At 47.6% G+C, this 16,365-nt stretch overlaps 1 protein-coding gene across 2 annotated transcripts in view; it reads right to left on the bottom strand.

Moving 5' to 3' along the window:
- Positions 1 to 861: 861 nt before the first annotated feature.
- The window catches only part of PRKG1 (protein kinase cGMP-dependent 1), a 369,556-nt gene continuing 354,052 nt past the window's right edge, over positions 862 to 16,365 (bottom strand). For both annotated transcript variants that reach the window (XM_015633750.3, XM_015633749.1), the window contains exons 12-18: positions 13,374 to 13,463; positions 11,508 to 11,649; positions 9,819 to 9,982; positions 8,826 to 8,948; positions 8,668 to 8,730; positions 7,943 to 8,009; positions 862 to 4,805 (exon numbers count right to left, since the gene is read on the bottom strand). In XM_015633750.3, the coding sequence (XP_015489236.1) occupies positions 4,707 to 4,805; positions 7,943 to 8,009; positions 8,668 to 8,730; positions 8,826 to 8,948; positions 9,819 to 9,982; positions 11,508 to 11,649; positions 13,374 to 13,463 (748 nt within the window). In that variant the 3' untranslated portion in view covers positions 862 to 4,706. The remainder of the gene's footprint in view (positions 4,806 to 7,942; positions 8,010 to 8,667; positions 8,731 to 8,825; positions 8,949 to 9,818; positions 9,983 to 11,507; positions 11,650 to 13,373; positions 13,464 to 16,365) is intronic.

Raw genomic sequence — 16,365 nt, 5'->3', positions numbered from 1 at the left:
CTCCGCTTAATTAAGCCCCGTTAATTAACCCGGCTTTTCCCGGCGGCGGCCCCGTGCTCCCGTTTATTTCTTTTCTCAGCTTGGTTTAAATGAGAATACGAAGAGCCGGAACAGCAGAATCCCCCGTGGGGATTCGGACGCTGCAATTCCTGCAATTAAGGTCCGCCCCCGTCCCGGTATCGCTGTCCCGGTATCCACTATCAGCTGTTCCAGCCCTGAATGGCTCAAGCCGGGCTAATAATTGCCTGGGAAGGTTTCGGGAGCACGGCGGGCAGGTGCCGTCAGCAGCGGCTGAGTCACGGCCGGGCGACATCCCCAGCACAGCCCGGCCACCCCTCCTGCCTTCCCTATTTTTAGCCTGGAATAGCGAGCGCCATGCCTCGCCCCGAAATCTCGGCGTTCCCCCGGCAGTTTCAGGCGAGGGCCACGTCACCCCGGGGTTTTTATTGCATTATTAACTTCGACCTGCGATTGCTGCATCCCGCAGAATGACTGGTGATGATTCCTGGCTCCTCCTCGGGCTGTTACCACATTTATCTCCCTCCTCAGAGGATGTTTTGTTGCTCCTTTCTCCCAGCTTTTGCTCACCTGTGTGTCATCATTAAATCACAGGATGATGTTGGGTTGGAAAGGACCTTAAAGCCCATCCAGTGTCACTCCTGCCATGGGCAGGGACACCTTCCACTATCCCAGGCTGCTCCAAGTCCCATCCAGCCTGGCCTTGGACACTTCCAGGGATCCAGGGGCTTCTCTGGGCAACCAGTTCTGGGAGCAGAACCCCTGTAACCCCACATTTCACCACCATCCAGAAGATCTCTCCCAAACTCAGCTCCTGCTCTGGAAGAAACCCACTGACAGCCATTCAAAAGTAATTATTTTTATTTCAACTCTATAAAGTATACAACAGGCACTCGGCAATTACAGCTGCAGGGGGAGTACAGAGCGAAACAAAAGCCATGGAAGTTTATGAAAAAAAACAAAACCCAAAGTTCCTCAGTCAACATCCAAAGAGTGCAAGCGGCCGATAGCCGGAGCGTGACCGACATCTGCCCGACAAACAAAACCTCTGCCATGGAAGGAGAGAAAAATCAGAGTATAAAACAAAGGGCTGGGGTAAAACCAGCGTAAATTGGTACTCGGGGGGAGAGGCAACTCCAAACGGGAATTCCCCCTTTTTCTGAGAAAGCCCTAAAAGCGCCCAAGTCTCGGTGTCAGGGCCGGGGAGCCGCGGAGGAGCTTCCAGGGCTCATCCCCGTGGATGCAGGGAACGGGGCAGGGTAAAGCACAGATCCTGTTTTGTTGAGCGGTGCAAATGAGCCTTGTCTTTGCACCGGGGTTTCAGGTCGGGAAAACGCCGGTGGGGGTGGATTTTTCCCAGGTGGGAGATTCCCAAGGGGGGCTGTGTGGGACAGCACAGATGGGTGGGATCTGCAGAGCTTAGCAAAACAGGAATACCTGTCTACGGACTGCTAGGATGTCAGAGATTAATTTGACCCGCACATCACATTTATACATTTCACAGAAATGACTCTGTATCTCATTAACAGATACACAGCTCTGGTACATTGAACAGAAATCAGAGAACGACGTCATCATTTCTGTAATTCATAGAGATCAGATAATAAAGGCTTAGAAATCGGTAGCAGAAAGAACTGTAAAACGCAGCAAGCTAAGAAAGGACGACAGTTTGAGGTGTGTTTGTCTTTGTCATGCAGCATAACACCAAATTTGTCTTTTTTTTTTTAATAAGATGCCATGGATTTAAGGCACTTGCAACAATGCCAGATAGCCAGTGACGTTCTAGAACTATGGGACAGGTGGGTGAACGGGACAGCTGACAGAAAGTTTAATCATACTGACAAATATGACATTAATTCAAGTCTACCTCGACCTAAAAACATTACATTACAAATCAGGAAATGAAGGAATAATGCCATGGAACTGAAAAAGAACAGAAAGTTCTGTGTGACCCACAAAACATCGACACGAAAATACCTATTTACAGAAATATCTGCTCGTGGTCCTGCTGTTGAAGAAGAGTTTGCTGTGGGCAATGCAGCTCCAGGAGAAGCTACAACACCGATCAAAGCCCCCTCTGGAAACACGGGAGCTGATTCCCCCTTCCCTAAAAACACTGTCGTCCCATAGATCAGGAAAGGAGACAAAGAAATAAGGACAGAGGTGGAAACACAGAGGCAATCCCTTGTTGTGGATATATAGAGATATATATAAAGCAACTTAAATATATTATTATAACTGAAGGCTTATCATATACATATGCAAAGTGTTAATGCTCAGGAGAGGCCGTGGAAGTCGAGTGAGGTGTTTGATATCAAAATAAACTCAGATTCAGCACAGTGCACGCTGCAGGTGTCAATTCCCATGCTTGGCACAAGGAAAAAAGGGACAGGAGAAAGAAACCAAACTCCTCAGCCCATTCTAGACACTCCTTCCTGTCACATTTTCAGGTTGATCCCCAAATCCTTGCGGTGCTTTATCCTCCTTGTGTGCCAGTTGCGTCAGGTGTCACCATCCTGGGACAAACTCCTACAGAAAGCTGTCCCCATGGAATGAAGATCCAGGGGGATGTGAGGGGAGCATTTGCCTGTTAGGCCTGTTAAGATGCCTGGTGAATGTTTTAGCCCTCGTGTTCAGCTTTGGCTCTCAGTGCTGTCCATCCCTTGGAGAAAGGTGGAAAAGTCAGCAGGTGCTGCCTTTTCCCTGTGATTTCGAAGGCAAACGAAGTTTTAATGGTTAAAGAACAGCAGAAGTTCTGTGCCAGAGGTGTGGCCTCACCCTTTGGAAAACAGAGGGAATTCCAGAACCAGACTGGTTTCAAAGGTGTCACACGACCCAGCTCATTTTAAACAGCAGACGTGGCCCACGCTGTCAAAATACCCTTTTGATTAAATCCTTTAATGAAAAACATGCAAAAGAGTTGGGACTTAGCATCAGGGAAGGAATTTTTTACTGCTCAAACAGGCCTTTTCCATGTAATATGTGGGAAAAGTCCTTGTCAGCAAGACTTGATCTTTCCTCAGCTCTTGGCAGCTGAGGTCGAAGGAGGCAGCACCTGCTCACCCATGGCAGGGGCTGGAATAAGAGGACATTTAAGGTCCCTTGCAAACCAAACCATCCCATCATTCCATGATTCTGTGTCTTTTTGTGGCAAGGTCTCACAGAGAGACCAAAAGCTGATGTTTCCTGTTGGATAATGGGATACACTTTCAGTCCTGTGTATATGGGACAAATGGACACCCCGGATCCCTCTGCTGCATCCTATAAACCAGAGGAGGGAATTAAAGCAAAGGAAAAGCAGTAGAAGTGAGGGAAAAGCATATCCTGATAATACTGTTTTTCCCAGTTCTTTTTTCCATATGGATTTGGCTATGCCTGTGATAAACACAATCACATGGACCTGGCACGCTGGAGACCTCAGAGGGATCTTCCAATATCCATTTCCCATTGAATTCCACTGACTTTCCTGTGGAGCTCCTTAGCCTGGAGAGGCATCAGGATTATTGGCAATGGTCCGTCAGAGCCAACAGACTGGCCCGGGATTTCTGTTTTAATGAGATTCTTTAAACACAGAAGAGATGCAGACATGGAGACATGGAATAATCATCAAAAGGGAGAACAGAGCCTCTGCTACATATTCTGACAGGATGGTTCAGGGACAGGTTTCTTCCCAGGTGAGAATTGGATGTAGCACCTCAAAAGGACATCACAAGTCTCATATTTTTCCCTTTGGGCCTAAAAAGGTCAAAGTTATCCTTAATTTTATACCAAATCTGACGGGTGGGCTGCTGTTGCTTTGTTCAGGACGGTGACTGGAGCACTGTGAAATGGATCAATAGATGTGAAATGGATCAATAGATGTGAAATGGATCAATAGATGTGAAATGGATCAATAGATGTACAATGGATCAATAGATGTACAATGGATCAATAGATGTACGATGGATCAATAGAGGTACAATGGATTCATTCCATGATTTTTCTCTTTCCATGCACGTATTGGTACCAAGGGAAAGGAGAACTGAAGCCCAAAGGTGGTGCTTCCACGTGAGGGAAGCGACCCAACTCTGCCTTGACAGCATCTGCAGCAGTTGTGCTTTTGTTTGACCAGGCTGAGCCAAAATGTTTCCAAAACAAAGAGGAAATGGAACATTCAGTCTCGTGGGGAACACTGCTAGGAAAGGAAAAGGACACATTCCCCACTGCTTTGACGGGAGTGCTTTGCCTGTGCTCCTCCTGGGCTCCGGCGCTGCCCTGCGGAGCTCAGAGGGTGGGAATAGCCCAAATCCTGCACTGGAGTAGCTGCAGCACTTCTTAAATTACTACTGATCCTACGGAAAAAGCAGCTGGAATTAAGTGCCTCTTACTCTACGGATCTCTCACTCTGCTAATCAAGAGTGTGCCAGGATCTCTGTGGCGACAGAAGAGGAGTTCTGTGCCGGAGAAAGGCTCTGTGTCAGGACCACCGTGCCCACGCCAGGTCACGTTCCAACAGAAAACATGGAGAGCACTATTGTCACTAAGCAAGAGGTCCTAATGCCACTGGAGTTACTGGAGCAGCATCAATCAAGGCATCATGGTGACCCCGAGCACGAATCCTCCCCAATTCCGGTCTTCCCGTTCCGCTGGCAGCCATGTCCCAGGAAAAGCTGTCCTCAGCAAGGCAGAAGCAGGTAAGAGAAATAACATTAAAAATCTATGTCCCATCCTGAGTTGTCGTCAGGGGGTGGCTCGTCACTGTCCTCTGGGAAGCTGTCGAAGTTGCTTGTGTCCGTGGGAGACGCGACCTGTGGGGGGAAAAGCCACAAGAAGGGGATGTTCATCCTAGTGCTGACATTTCCTCTTCAGCCCACAGCCATGGGCATCCCAGAGAATCCCCAGCAAGCCAGGGAAGGGCCGCATCCACAGCTTTTTGCTGGGGGATTTCCCCCAGCTCCCCTACTCTCCTGAGTTTTCCTACCTGTTGCCACAAGGTTATCACAGCAGACTTGGAAAAGGCCTCCTCCTCGAGCCCAGGATTTCCCATCCCTGGCTCCAGGATGCTGAGCTGAGCCCTGCTGCCTTTATGTTTCCTGACATTGCTCAGCCTCAGGATCCCTCCAGAGAAACCCATCTTCCCAGGATGAAGGCCAAGCCCATTTCTTTTTTAGAATTCATGACAATTGAAATCTACCCTGGCTATAGAATTTGAGCTCTTTCTGCTTTGTGACAGTGAGGGAAGCTTTCTTACAGTGAGGACTTGGCAAAATCAAGACAATCAAACCCAAATAAACAATATAAGAGGAAACCAGCAACTCTCCAGCCCAAAACAATGAGAGTCTTACTAGAAATTTAATACTTTAAGCTTTACCCAGAGCAGGAAAACACTTGCTGCAGTTTTCAGTCATTTCATTTGGGAAGAACCTGAGCCAGGGGCCAAATGACAGTCATTAAATCCTAGAATTCTGGAATGGATTGGGTGGGAAGGGACCTTAAAGCCCATCCAGTCCCACCCTGCCACACCTTCCACTATCCCAGGCTGCTCCAAGCCCTGTCCAGCCTGGCCTTGGACACTTCCAGGGATCCAGGGTAGCCACAGCTTCTCTGGACACCCTGTGCCAGGGCCTCCCAGGGAACAATATTTTTTTTCCAGTATTGGGCCTGGATTGATCTCAGGGGTCCCACTTGGCCTTGTAAACCTTCCTAAGATTCCCACTTGATGTTGGATGTTGCTGCAAGCCTTGGGAAAAGACAGGAGTTTTCCAACACCAGCTCTGCATTTAATGTGCTGCCCAATCAGCATTTTCCTGCTGCTGAACACGTATTGGGGGAAATCGGGATCATGGAATACCCAACTCATTCTGGAAAAATAAACCCACCCTACAAAATCTTAGTGGTTTTCATTTCTTTAGGATTATCTGGATCTGTTGACTTCATTGGGGCTCCTTCACCCTTTGCTTCCTCAGCTCATCATTGGAAGAGTCCTGAGCTTTTAAGGAGAGGTAAAATCAGATTCCAGCTGTGATATTGAGGCTCAGCAGTGTCATAGCAGCAGGTTGTAAATTGGGATCTTTCCAAAAATCCCATGGAGTAAGAGCTCTTTGATTGCCTCACTGGCAGTGCCACGTAAGAAATGAGAGTTAAAGAACAGGGAAAAGCCTTTTTCTTCAAAGGAAAAAGAACTAATCTCTATGTTTGTTCCTGCTGGCTCTTTCCCAGCTAACAAGGAGAGGTGGATTGAAGGAAAAATGGATGCCTGCCCCCAGAGCTGTATTTTGGGTCCCTTTCCAGAGTGGCAGTTGAGACTTTGCCAAAAAAACTTGTGGGAAACAAGGTGGAGCAGGATTTACAGCTCTGGGGTTGACAAAATTCACAGTTCGTGGGTTTGGAGAGGATCTCAGGAGCAGGTCTGGAGGAGCTGTTACTCCCAAGAGCTCAGGGAAAGTTTGAGCTGGGTTGAACCAGGATTAGGGCCAGCCTGGAGCTGTCCTGGAAGAGGGAAGGATGCTCCTGTCTATTCCAGTCAGCCTTGCTATATCTCCTGCCAGCCTGGAGCTGTCCTGGAAGAGGGAAGGATGCTCCTGTCTATTCCAGTCAGCCTTGCTATATGGGGTAAGAGCAGTGTTGGAGATGCTCCTGCTAAACTAAAAATCCACCAAAACCAGTTATTTTGTTTTGTTGTTTTGGTTTTTTTTCAGGCTCCATGGACATCCTGCATCCCTAAAGCAGGAGTTGCAGCTGGATGTGGAGGAGGAAACTTGAATTTATTGCCTGACTTGAAAAGTGGTCCTCTGGATGGATGAATAGGCATTAGAAATAGGCCAAGGCCAGGTTGGACAGGGCTTGGAGAAACCTGGGATAGTAGAAGATGTCCCTGCCCACAGAAGGTGATGGAACTGGATGAGCTTAAAGGTCCCTTCCAACCCAAACCATCCCAAGATGGTAGCTTGAGCTTAGGAGAAAAAAAACCCCAACCAAACCCAGCTTTTGAAACATGAAAACATTTCTGAATTGCTATGGGAGAGATTTGCTAAGTTCTGCTTTCTCCCACTGACTCCAGGAGCTCCTGCATCCCACAGGGCAAAAGAGGGGGATGGGAAACCCTCCTGCTCTTTCCCTAAGCAGACTTTGGGGTGGCAGATTCAGCCCTGGAGCTGGGCCTGCTGCAGGAGCTGCAGGACGGAGCAATGGGTGCAACTGAACCCCCATTCATGGCATTCTCCCAGTGATCCCCAGGGATTAAGCTGGGACAAGGAGGGGAGGCTGCAGGACAGAAGGGGCTGAGGTAATTTCTGTCAGCTAATCCTGTTTGGCTTCCCTTTGCAGCGGGGCTTTGAGGGCAGAGAGCTCACAAAGACATCAAAGGAAGGGCTTTGCTCCAAAGGAAAATGAGTGGAGCTGTCCCTCCGAGCCTGCTCCCGGTTAAACATCAACAGCGCTTTTCATGTAGGACATGGATGCAGGGGAAAGAGGGGCACAGGCACAAAAGACAGCACAGAAGGGAAGGTTAATGTGAAAGGAAAGGAAGATAGCATCCAAATCCCACTTGCCTTTCCAAAGGAAATGAGAATGAAGGAGAAGGCAAGAGGACACAGCTGAGAGAAGGGGTGGAAGTGGCAGCTCTCCACAGAAATGGGAAAAGGAGATGCAGAAACAAGTGGAGCAGGTGAGAGAGAGGAAAATTTGCTGGAGTGAGTGATCCTGCCTTGATTCCCTGCTACAAAGGGGGTTTCTCCATGGCTGTGCCCTCCTCAAACTGCCTTCCCAGGGAAGAGCCTGCCTGGAGAGCAAGCTTAGCTGGGAATGTGCCTGGAGTGACTTTTTCAAGCATCTCCAGAAGAAAAAAAAAGCACATTATTCCCACTTAACCCAACATACCACTGCCCAAAGCTCACAGCATCCCTGAGGAATTGGCCATGGAGGAGAAAATGATAGAAAAACTTACACTTGGGATTATGGGAGGTGTCAGTGTCCCTTTCCGTAATCCTTCCCAATTAAAGCCTTCGAACCATCTGAAGGGAGGGAAGAATCCAACAGTTAGACAGATGTAGCACAAGAAGAAAAGAAAATTGCTAAAACAACAGGTTTCATCTCCCACAGGCTTTGCCTTCAAATCCCTTTGGAATTTTTCCTTCATCTTTTTTGGGGACCAAGGAAGAAGAGTGTGCAGCAACCCTGTGGTGATGCCACAGAAGTGGAATATTCAAATGGGAACCATTCCTTGCTGCAGGTGTCCTGGAAGCTGCTCCTTCCCTTCCACAGGCTGGATCCCTCCCACAGGAGGCCCTTTTTTCCCCATGGAATTGGGTTAACTCCCAACTTCATGCTCAGTGATGTCCCACTTGTGGTTTTCCTCAGGTTTACCCAAGGTGGGTGGATGATCCCTGAGCCTTCCCACAAAACCATCCATGCAATCCATTCCTGCTGCTTTGGGGATGGGAGAAGGGGAGATCCAGTACAGATGGAGGAGAGAAATTGTTCCTGGGATGGGTCTCTCACCTGTTCTTATCCCAACAAACTCCTAAGACATGACGTAACCACTCCCATGGGATCAAAATGGGGGGATGAATTTACATTATGGATAGGAAGTGGCTTTCAGGAGAAAACTGAGGTGTTTGAAATGCCTCTTTCTGAGGGTTGGAGCTGATGGCTGCTGGAGAAGACACTTACTTGTGCTTTTGGATATCTTTCACTCCATTTTTCAAGTTCCCTAATCTTTCTGATGGATTGTCCCTGTAAAAGGAATAACAAATCCTAAATCCCTCTGCCCAGCTCATTTCTTTGCAAATAACATTAAGGCTTTTTGTTTTATTCTTTCATCCACTTACCTGCATAGTTTTTTAATTAAATTAGCAGCATTTTTGGCAATCTTCTTTGGAAATTCGATCATGTCTATTCCCCTTAATATGATGTTATAGGTCTTCATGGGGTCTGGGCCTGAGAAAGGGGGACTTCAGAGGGCACAGGGAAGGAGAAAAGATTAAAAACTCATCATTCATAAAAATTTCTCTTTAAAACAGCATTAAAGTCTGATAAAATGAACCCAGACGAGAAAAGGTAGATGTCAACCAGGAATGCTTTGCTCCCCATGATCCTAACCATTTCTCAAGGAGCTCTGGAATTCAGGGATGTTGGCTGCAGGGAAATACCAGGAAGTTTTCCGTGCTAAACCTCTTCTTCCCATGGAAGCTGTGTGGAAACAGCCTGAGGCAGGAGGCTCTGAGCAGCATTCCCTGGTTTATCTTTGTGTGATGGGACCTGATTCCAGTGGGGATTAATTGGCTTTCCATGGATGGGGAGTTGTGTGTGCGCAGCCCTGAAGGATGGGCTGGTGGAGGGGATGGATCCTTCCCCAGCTCCTGGGGCTGAGTGCTGGGGGAAGAGGTGAGCAAGCTCCAGGAAACCACCCCTGCCAAGAGCAGCAGTGAAATCCCAAATTAAATATGGGAAGGGATGGATGGTGCCCAAACCACCTCCTCCTTCCCAGCAGTGAGGAACCTCCCCAGCTGAGTGCAAACTCTTCCCCTTCTCCCATCATTTCCAGACCATTCAGGGCCAAACCCTTCCTCTTTCCCCACCATGTTCAGCCCATTCAGGACCCAACCTCCCCAGCTGGGTGCAAACCCTCACCCTTTTCCCATCATTTCCAGACCATTCAGAGCCAAACTCTTGCTCTTTTCCCATCATGATCAGCCCACTCAGAGCCAAAAAAAAAGATGATTTCAGTGGAAAAGCCACCATGGAGCTCCCTGGCCCAGCCCTGCCCTGGCCTCCTCAGGGTGACAAGGGCAGAAATCTTGGATGAATTTCGATGCCCATACCTGCCAGTCAGGAGCTCATACATCAGGATTCCCAGGGACCAGTAGTCTGCCGAAATGTCGTGACCTTTGTTCAGGATGATCTCGGGGGCTACGTACTCCGGGGTGCCACAAAAAGTCCATGTTTTCTTTCCAAATCCTATTTTCTTTGCAAAGCCAAAATCGACCTGGGGGAAGGGGCAGGAGAGCGTCAGGGCAGGGCATCAGAAGGAATGTCAGCCGTGGGCTCTGCTCCTCTTGAAGTGAAGCAAGGCAGAAAGGAGGATTCCTCATGGGAATTTTTCTCCTAATTAAAGCACCCAGGGTCGTTCCAGGACCAGGGAACCACAGTGACCTTTTTGCTGAGTTTTCCTTGGGAAAATTCCCATGAGGGAATCATAACCAGCACCAAGGGTTTCTTGGGGGTTGAAACTTTCTATCACCCACAGCTCAGTTGATTTATTTTGCTTTTTTTCTTTCAAATTCAAATTAACATGGGTATGGTTTTAAGCTGTGAGAGGGCAGGGTCAGATGGGATATTGGGAAGGAATTGTTCCCTGGCAGGGTGGGCAGGCCCTGGCACAGGGTGCCCAGAGCAGCTGTGGCTGCCCCTGGATCCCTGGAAGTGTCCAAGGCCAGGTTGGACTTTGGGGCTTGGAGCACCCTGGGATAGTGGAAGGTGTGCCTGCCCATGGCAGGGGTGAAATGGGATGGGTTTTAAGGTCCTTTCCCACCCTTTCCAGAATTCTGTGATTTAGGCACCTGCTTCCAAGTTTGGTTTTCTCTCCCACCACAAGGAGTGAAGCAGTCCAAGTGTCGTCCCAGTTTGGCTGTTGGGATTTGCTGGGCTCACCAGCCTCCCTGTGGCCCTACAGCAGTGGCAAGCGTGGAAAATCAGATTTTCCTGGGAAGTGGAGTCCCCTGGGGGTGGTCAGGAACCCACATGGTCACAGCCCACAGAGGACCTGGGACACTCATGCTCAGGGACACGCCTGGGGAGCTGGGGAGGGACCAGCAGAGCCCCACATCCTCCTGGGGTGGGAGAAGGACAGTCCTGCACCTCATCTTCTTCTACCACCTGACACCTCAGAGGAGCCCCAGCCTCAGGGAAATGCTGCAGAGGGAAAACCCCAACATCACTCAGCAGGTGACACGTGGAGGCTGCCAACAGGCTGTGACGATGGGCTGAGTTACTGTCCCCAGCTGCTCCCACCCCAAAGAGCCCCCAGAGAAAGACACAGAGCCCTTGGCCCCCCATGACTCCCAGGGGCCATCAGCCCCTTCTGGACCAGCTCCTTTTAGGGCTCCTGTCCTTCACTGGTGGCTTCCCAAGGGCCCACATCCTGCAGCACCTCCCACCAAGGGAACAATTTCTTCTCTCACCAGGCCATTTGGGTACCCTGAAAAGCAGGGTGCCTCTCCTGAGTTCTGGGGCAAACAGGTCATTCTTCGCCCAAGACAGCCAGGTGGCCTTCTCCTGATGCTCTTTTCTCAGCATTCCAGGAGTGTGGATCAGAATGCTGAGCCAGAATCAGCATTTCCCAGCTCAGCCATGCCCTGAGCCCCGCTGGAAGGCAGGAAAACATCCCAGTGGTGACGACAACACCTCACCCTGATCTCCTCTCAGCATCCCCTGATGGGCCCCCTGGGGGGACTTTGCTCCTCTCTGGCCAAACCTTTGTGGGAGCTGGGGGGAATTTTTTTGGCACTCACCAGCTTGGCGTAACCTCGGTGATCCAGAATGAGGTTCTCTGGCTTGAGGTCCCTATAAATGATCCCTTTGGAATGCAAGTAGGCAAAGGCTTCCACCACACACGCCGTGTAAAACCTGGTCGTGGAATCCTCGAATGAACCCCTGTGGGAAGGAGGGAGGGAAAAAGGCATAAAGCCATTAGATGAATCCTTGGAAAGTGGTTTCCTTCCTCATGGAATTCATTCTGCTGTTGAAACTTTTATCACTGCAGTAAAATCACTTTTTAACACCTGGAATGTTTCTGTTGCTAAGTTCACCTTTATATCTCAATCTAATTCAATTTCCATTTTTGAAGATGCCTCTTTGCCTCCAATGTCTGAAACTATTTAAAAGTTTATTCTATAATTAGAAATAAAACTTTGAAATCCTTGTCTTGTAAGCAAAACGTTATTTTTTTCTAATTACAACTTTAGTTTTTGAGTGTTAAAACTCCTTTGAGGAATGCAGATAAGTTCTGTATTAATGTTCCTAACTCAGACAAAGGGTAGAAAAATCACAGCTGCTGGGACTTGAAGAGTTAATGCAAATTCCAAATTGCACCTTTGGATCCTTGTTTCCACAGTTTTCCAAAGAAACCACATCCCCCTGGGTGCTGGGGGTTGGCTGAGACCAGGAGGGTGCCTAAGCTAGATGGCAGCAGAACCTCAGTTTAAATCCCAGACAATCAGAGATGGAATTATCAGGCTCTGAGAAAAGATCAGGAAATATCCCACCCAGCACCTTCTAACTTTGCTCCAGTTCCTGTTTCAGTGAGAAAAAGGCTGCTGGGAAAAGGAAGAACTTGGGGAATTAAAAGACAATTTAATCTTGGCTTTCTGATCAATCTTTCAAAATTTAATGGAATTCTGTTCCAGTGATGAGGCTATTGCAGAGTTACAATTCCCTCCATCATCTCCTGCTCCGTGGGCACATCCCATGTGCACCCAGAAACCCAAAACACTCCAAGGTCAACCCTCCCAAGGCAGGGACTGTGGGGTTTTGGGCATCTCATGCTTTCCTAACTAATATTTTTTCCATGTCACTGCTGCATCCTGATGGAAGAGTGCTCCTGGCAGGGTGTGGATTTTGATTCTCACTTGAATCAGCAGCCCTGGTGTTATATGGGCCAACAGACCCTGCACAGCTTTTGATTTCCTGCTGCTCATTGCTCTCAGCCCTGGCTGGGCCATAAACACCAGGAAATATTTATGGATATTATTTATCAGTGTCTGTGTGGCAGAGCTGAAAGTTGATATTCACACTCACAGAAGGAGGGCTGCAAACACACAGGTGGGAAATGCTCTGAGATGGGAAATTGTGATTTAAAAACTGTGACATTGAAAGGACCTGGAGCTGCTGGAGTGAGTCCAGAGGAGGCCATGGAGATGCTCCAAGGGCTGGAGCTTCTCTGCTCTGGAGCCAGGCTGGGAGAGCTGGGGGTGCTCACCTGGAGAAGAGAAGGATCCAGGGACACCTCAGAGCCCCTTCCAGTGCCTAAAGGGGCTCCAGGAGAGCTGGAGAGGGACTGGGGACAAGGGATGGAGAGACAGGACAAGGGGGAATGGCTTCCCAGTGCCAGAGGGCAGGGTCAGATGGGATATTGGGAAGGAATTGTTCCCTGGGAGGGTGGGCAGGCCCTGGCACAGGGTGCCCAGAGAAGCTGTGGCTGCCCCTGGATCCCTGGAAGTGTCCAAGGCCAGGTTGGGCTTGGAGCAGCCTGGGATAGTGGAAGGTGTCCCTGCCCATGGCAGGGGTGGCACTGGATGGGCTTTGAGGTCCTTCCAACCATTCCAGCTGGAATTCTGATATTTCAGACATCCCTGTCTGCAGGACAAGTCCCAGCTCACCTGTCCCTGAGAATTGTCCAGAGCTCTCCCCCCAGGCAGGCCTCCATCAGCATGTACAGGTACTTGCTGTCTTTGAATGTCCTGTAGAGCCTGAGGGTGGCAAGCAGAAAATCACAAATAAATCCATTATAAAAGCATTAAATTTGCTGGTTTGACAGAGTTTAAAGAAGCTGAAATGCTCTTCCTCTTCCTCCCAGGAAGGAATGTGGAGGAAAAACTGCCTCAAGGGATAGGCCAGGCTTTGTGAACCCATCCTCAAGTTCTGAACTGTACTCTAAAATCCATGCTCTGTGCTCCACAGGATTTTCTAATGATATTACATTAATTAGATTTACAGATGTGCTTAATAATATTAAATAACTATGGTGAAAAACCACAGAGATTCTTCTTTTTACTTGATTTCACTGTTCAGCTGCTTTTGTACTTCCTATTCCACTTGTGGCTTTATCCATCCAGGCTTCCTGCAGGGTGTGGATACAGGGAAGGTTTCTTGGCAGCTGTTTGGATAATAATTTTAACAAGTTCTGCAACAGGAAGGAATGCTGAGGGTGACTCCTGGTGCAATTCCCGCATTCCTGGAGTTTCCAGGAGTTAAAAATTCAGGAGGTAAAAATTCCAGGGGTTAAAAAAATCTGCTGCCACACAAAGGAAGTGAAACCAGGTGGGTTTTGCACATACCAGCTCTTCCCTGCTAACCCCAGTTATGATTTTGATGGAGCTGTGGGATAGATCAGCGGGAAAACACTGCAGGATTTTATTCCTTTGGAAGACATCCATTTCTATTGATATAAAACCAATGGCCAGTTATAACTGACCATTAAATAATGCTAAAATTGATTGTTTTAACAAAAAATCCTCCCACTTATTTCTTGCCACTTGGACAAAATATCATTTCTCTTAATACACATTTAATCTATATTAAAGTTTACAGAAGACTTCAAGAATCCAAAATGGAATTTTAATTAAATGGTTTTTAATTGTTTGGTAATTTAAATACTACTGAAATCCTTTCCCTAATTACAGCAGCCCTGCTGAAATTTTTATGGGCATTAAATCTGGCCTAAAATACACAGATAAAAAAAATCAAATATTATTTATCAGCTATCATGGAAGCACAAAGTTTAGATACATGAAGGGGCATTATTTCAGACTTAGGTTTAAATGACACAATATTTGAAAAACTTCTTTATTTCTTTATTTCTCTAAATATTTGCACTTGTTTGGTTCCTGATCCAGCCCAGAACATTTTGTCTTGTTTGAGTTTTAGTTTATCTAAAAGTCAATTTTATTTAGTGCCACTTGGCCTCTCCTTCTCCTTTTGCCTGTTTTAATTCATTTTAATAAACAAACTCAATTATTCTTCAAAGACTTTTTAACAAACACAATGAATTAAGAAAACAACCAAGTTCTTCAGGAATTTTGTCTTTCCCATTCTAATATCCCAGAGGTTGTGTCCTTGCTCCAAGATTATTTTAAACCCATCTTTCATCCACCAGCCCAAAACTGAATAAATCTACTGAAATATTCAAATTTCTGCCCTTTGCACTCAGGAAAAAAAAAATATCCCAGCTGGTCCAAGAAATGGAATAAACAAGTTACAAGCAATAAACAAGTTGAATAATTTTAGGATAGAAACTATAGGAAAACTTGAAATCCCTGTGGATGGGTAAGAGGACAAGAGGGGAAAAAGCAGAAACAAATTTTGATAAATCAATTATTTTCTAGCAATAGCAAATGGTTGGACTTTGTGACTTGGAAAGTCCCTTCCTAGAGCAGGGTGTCCATGGGATATTAAATATAATTCAGGGATGTTTGTTGTTGTAAAAGGTGAGGAATACTGCAGGATATAGGAAGAGGAGATGCACAGGTAAAACATCCTTGTTCTGCTTCCCTGCTGAAGGATAAAGAGTGGGAATGAAGCAGGATTTCATTTATCAGCCATGAATATCAGTGGCTCCATTAACAAATGCTTGGAGGCTCAGGATGGGTATTTCTGGGAAGGGTGGCTTGGCTGGCCCTGAACTTCCCCTCCCATCCCCAAACAGCTCAGCCTTCCAAAAATCCAGAGGCTGGAATAGCCCACAGGGAATATTTAGCTCCAGCCTGGGTAACAAGGAATGTTATGGATACAACAGCACATCCTGAAGGGAATGGCAGCCGGGCAGTGTCGGGCTCCAGTTGTCACCCATGAATCACAGGAGAAGCCACAGGCTCCAGGGGAATCCCAGGGATGAGCCTGGGAAGGAAACACCCCCTGAGTGCCCCAGCCTGGCCACGTGCTTCCCTTTGGATTCATCCCAAGGGCTTGGTTTCACCCCGGGTTTGTTTGCTCTCCTGAGCAATTTCTGGGAGCAGGGCTGATCTCCTAAGGCAGAAAAGTTTTCCAGGCGTCTCTGAGGGTGGGATGAGGCAGCCTTGGCTTGGATGCCCTTCAAGGTGGATCTAGAGATCCTCAGCATCCACTGCTCCATCCTGTCCTACAGCAGTGAAAGAAATCCCTCTCTGTCCTCACAGGCCCTTAAAAGCCAGGGAACCTTGTAATCTGGGTGGAAATAACCAAAAATGCCTGTCACCCCTTTTATTCCCTGGAGATGTGCTTAGGTTTGGGGCAGGAAGGTGGTTTTAATGTGTTTTCCTGTGAGGAGTCCAGGGATGCTGAAATCGAGTTGTCAAATATTCCCTGAAGAGAAATGCTGGACACAGCTGCTCATTGCCATGGCCCTGTGTCATTTCAAAGGGTGAAGCCCTGCCTTCCAGCTTCCCTTAGTGGGAAGGAAAACTCAGAAATTGGGAAGGAAAAGGAAAATTAACCTTGAGCAGGGGCAAAGCCAAATCATGATAAGAAAAAAAAGAAGAAAAGAAAGAAAAGAAAGAAAGAAAGAAAGGAAAGAAAGAAAGAAAAGAAAGGAAGGAAAGGAAGGAAAGGAAGGAAAGGAAGGAAAGGAAGGAAAGGAAGGAAAGGAAGGAAAGGAAGGAAAGGAAGGAAAGGAAG

The sequence above is a fragment of the Parus major genome, chromosome 6, assembly GCF_001522545.3.
Source record: "Parus major isolate Abel chromosome 6, Parus_major1.1, whole genome shotgun sequence".
Lineage (NCBI taxonomy): Eukaryota > Metazoa > Chordata > Aves > Passeriformes > Paridae > Parus > Parus major.
Note: the sequence above shows the minus strand (reverse complement) of the source record. Positions and strands in the feature narration are given on the sequence as shown.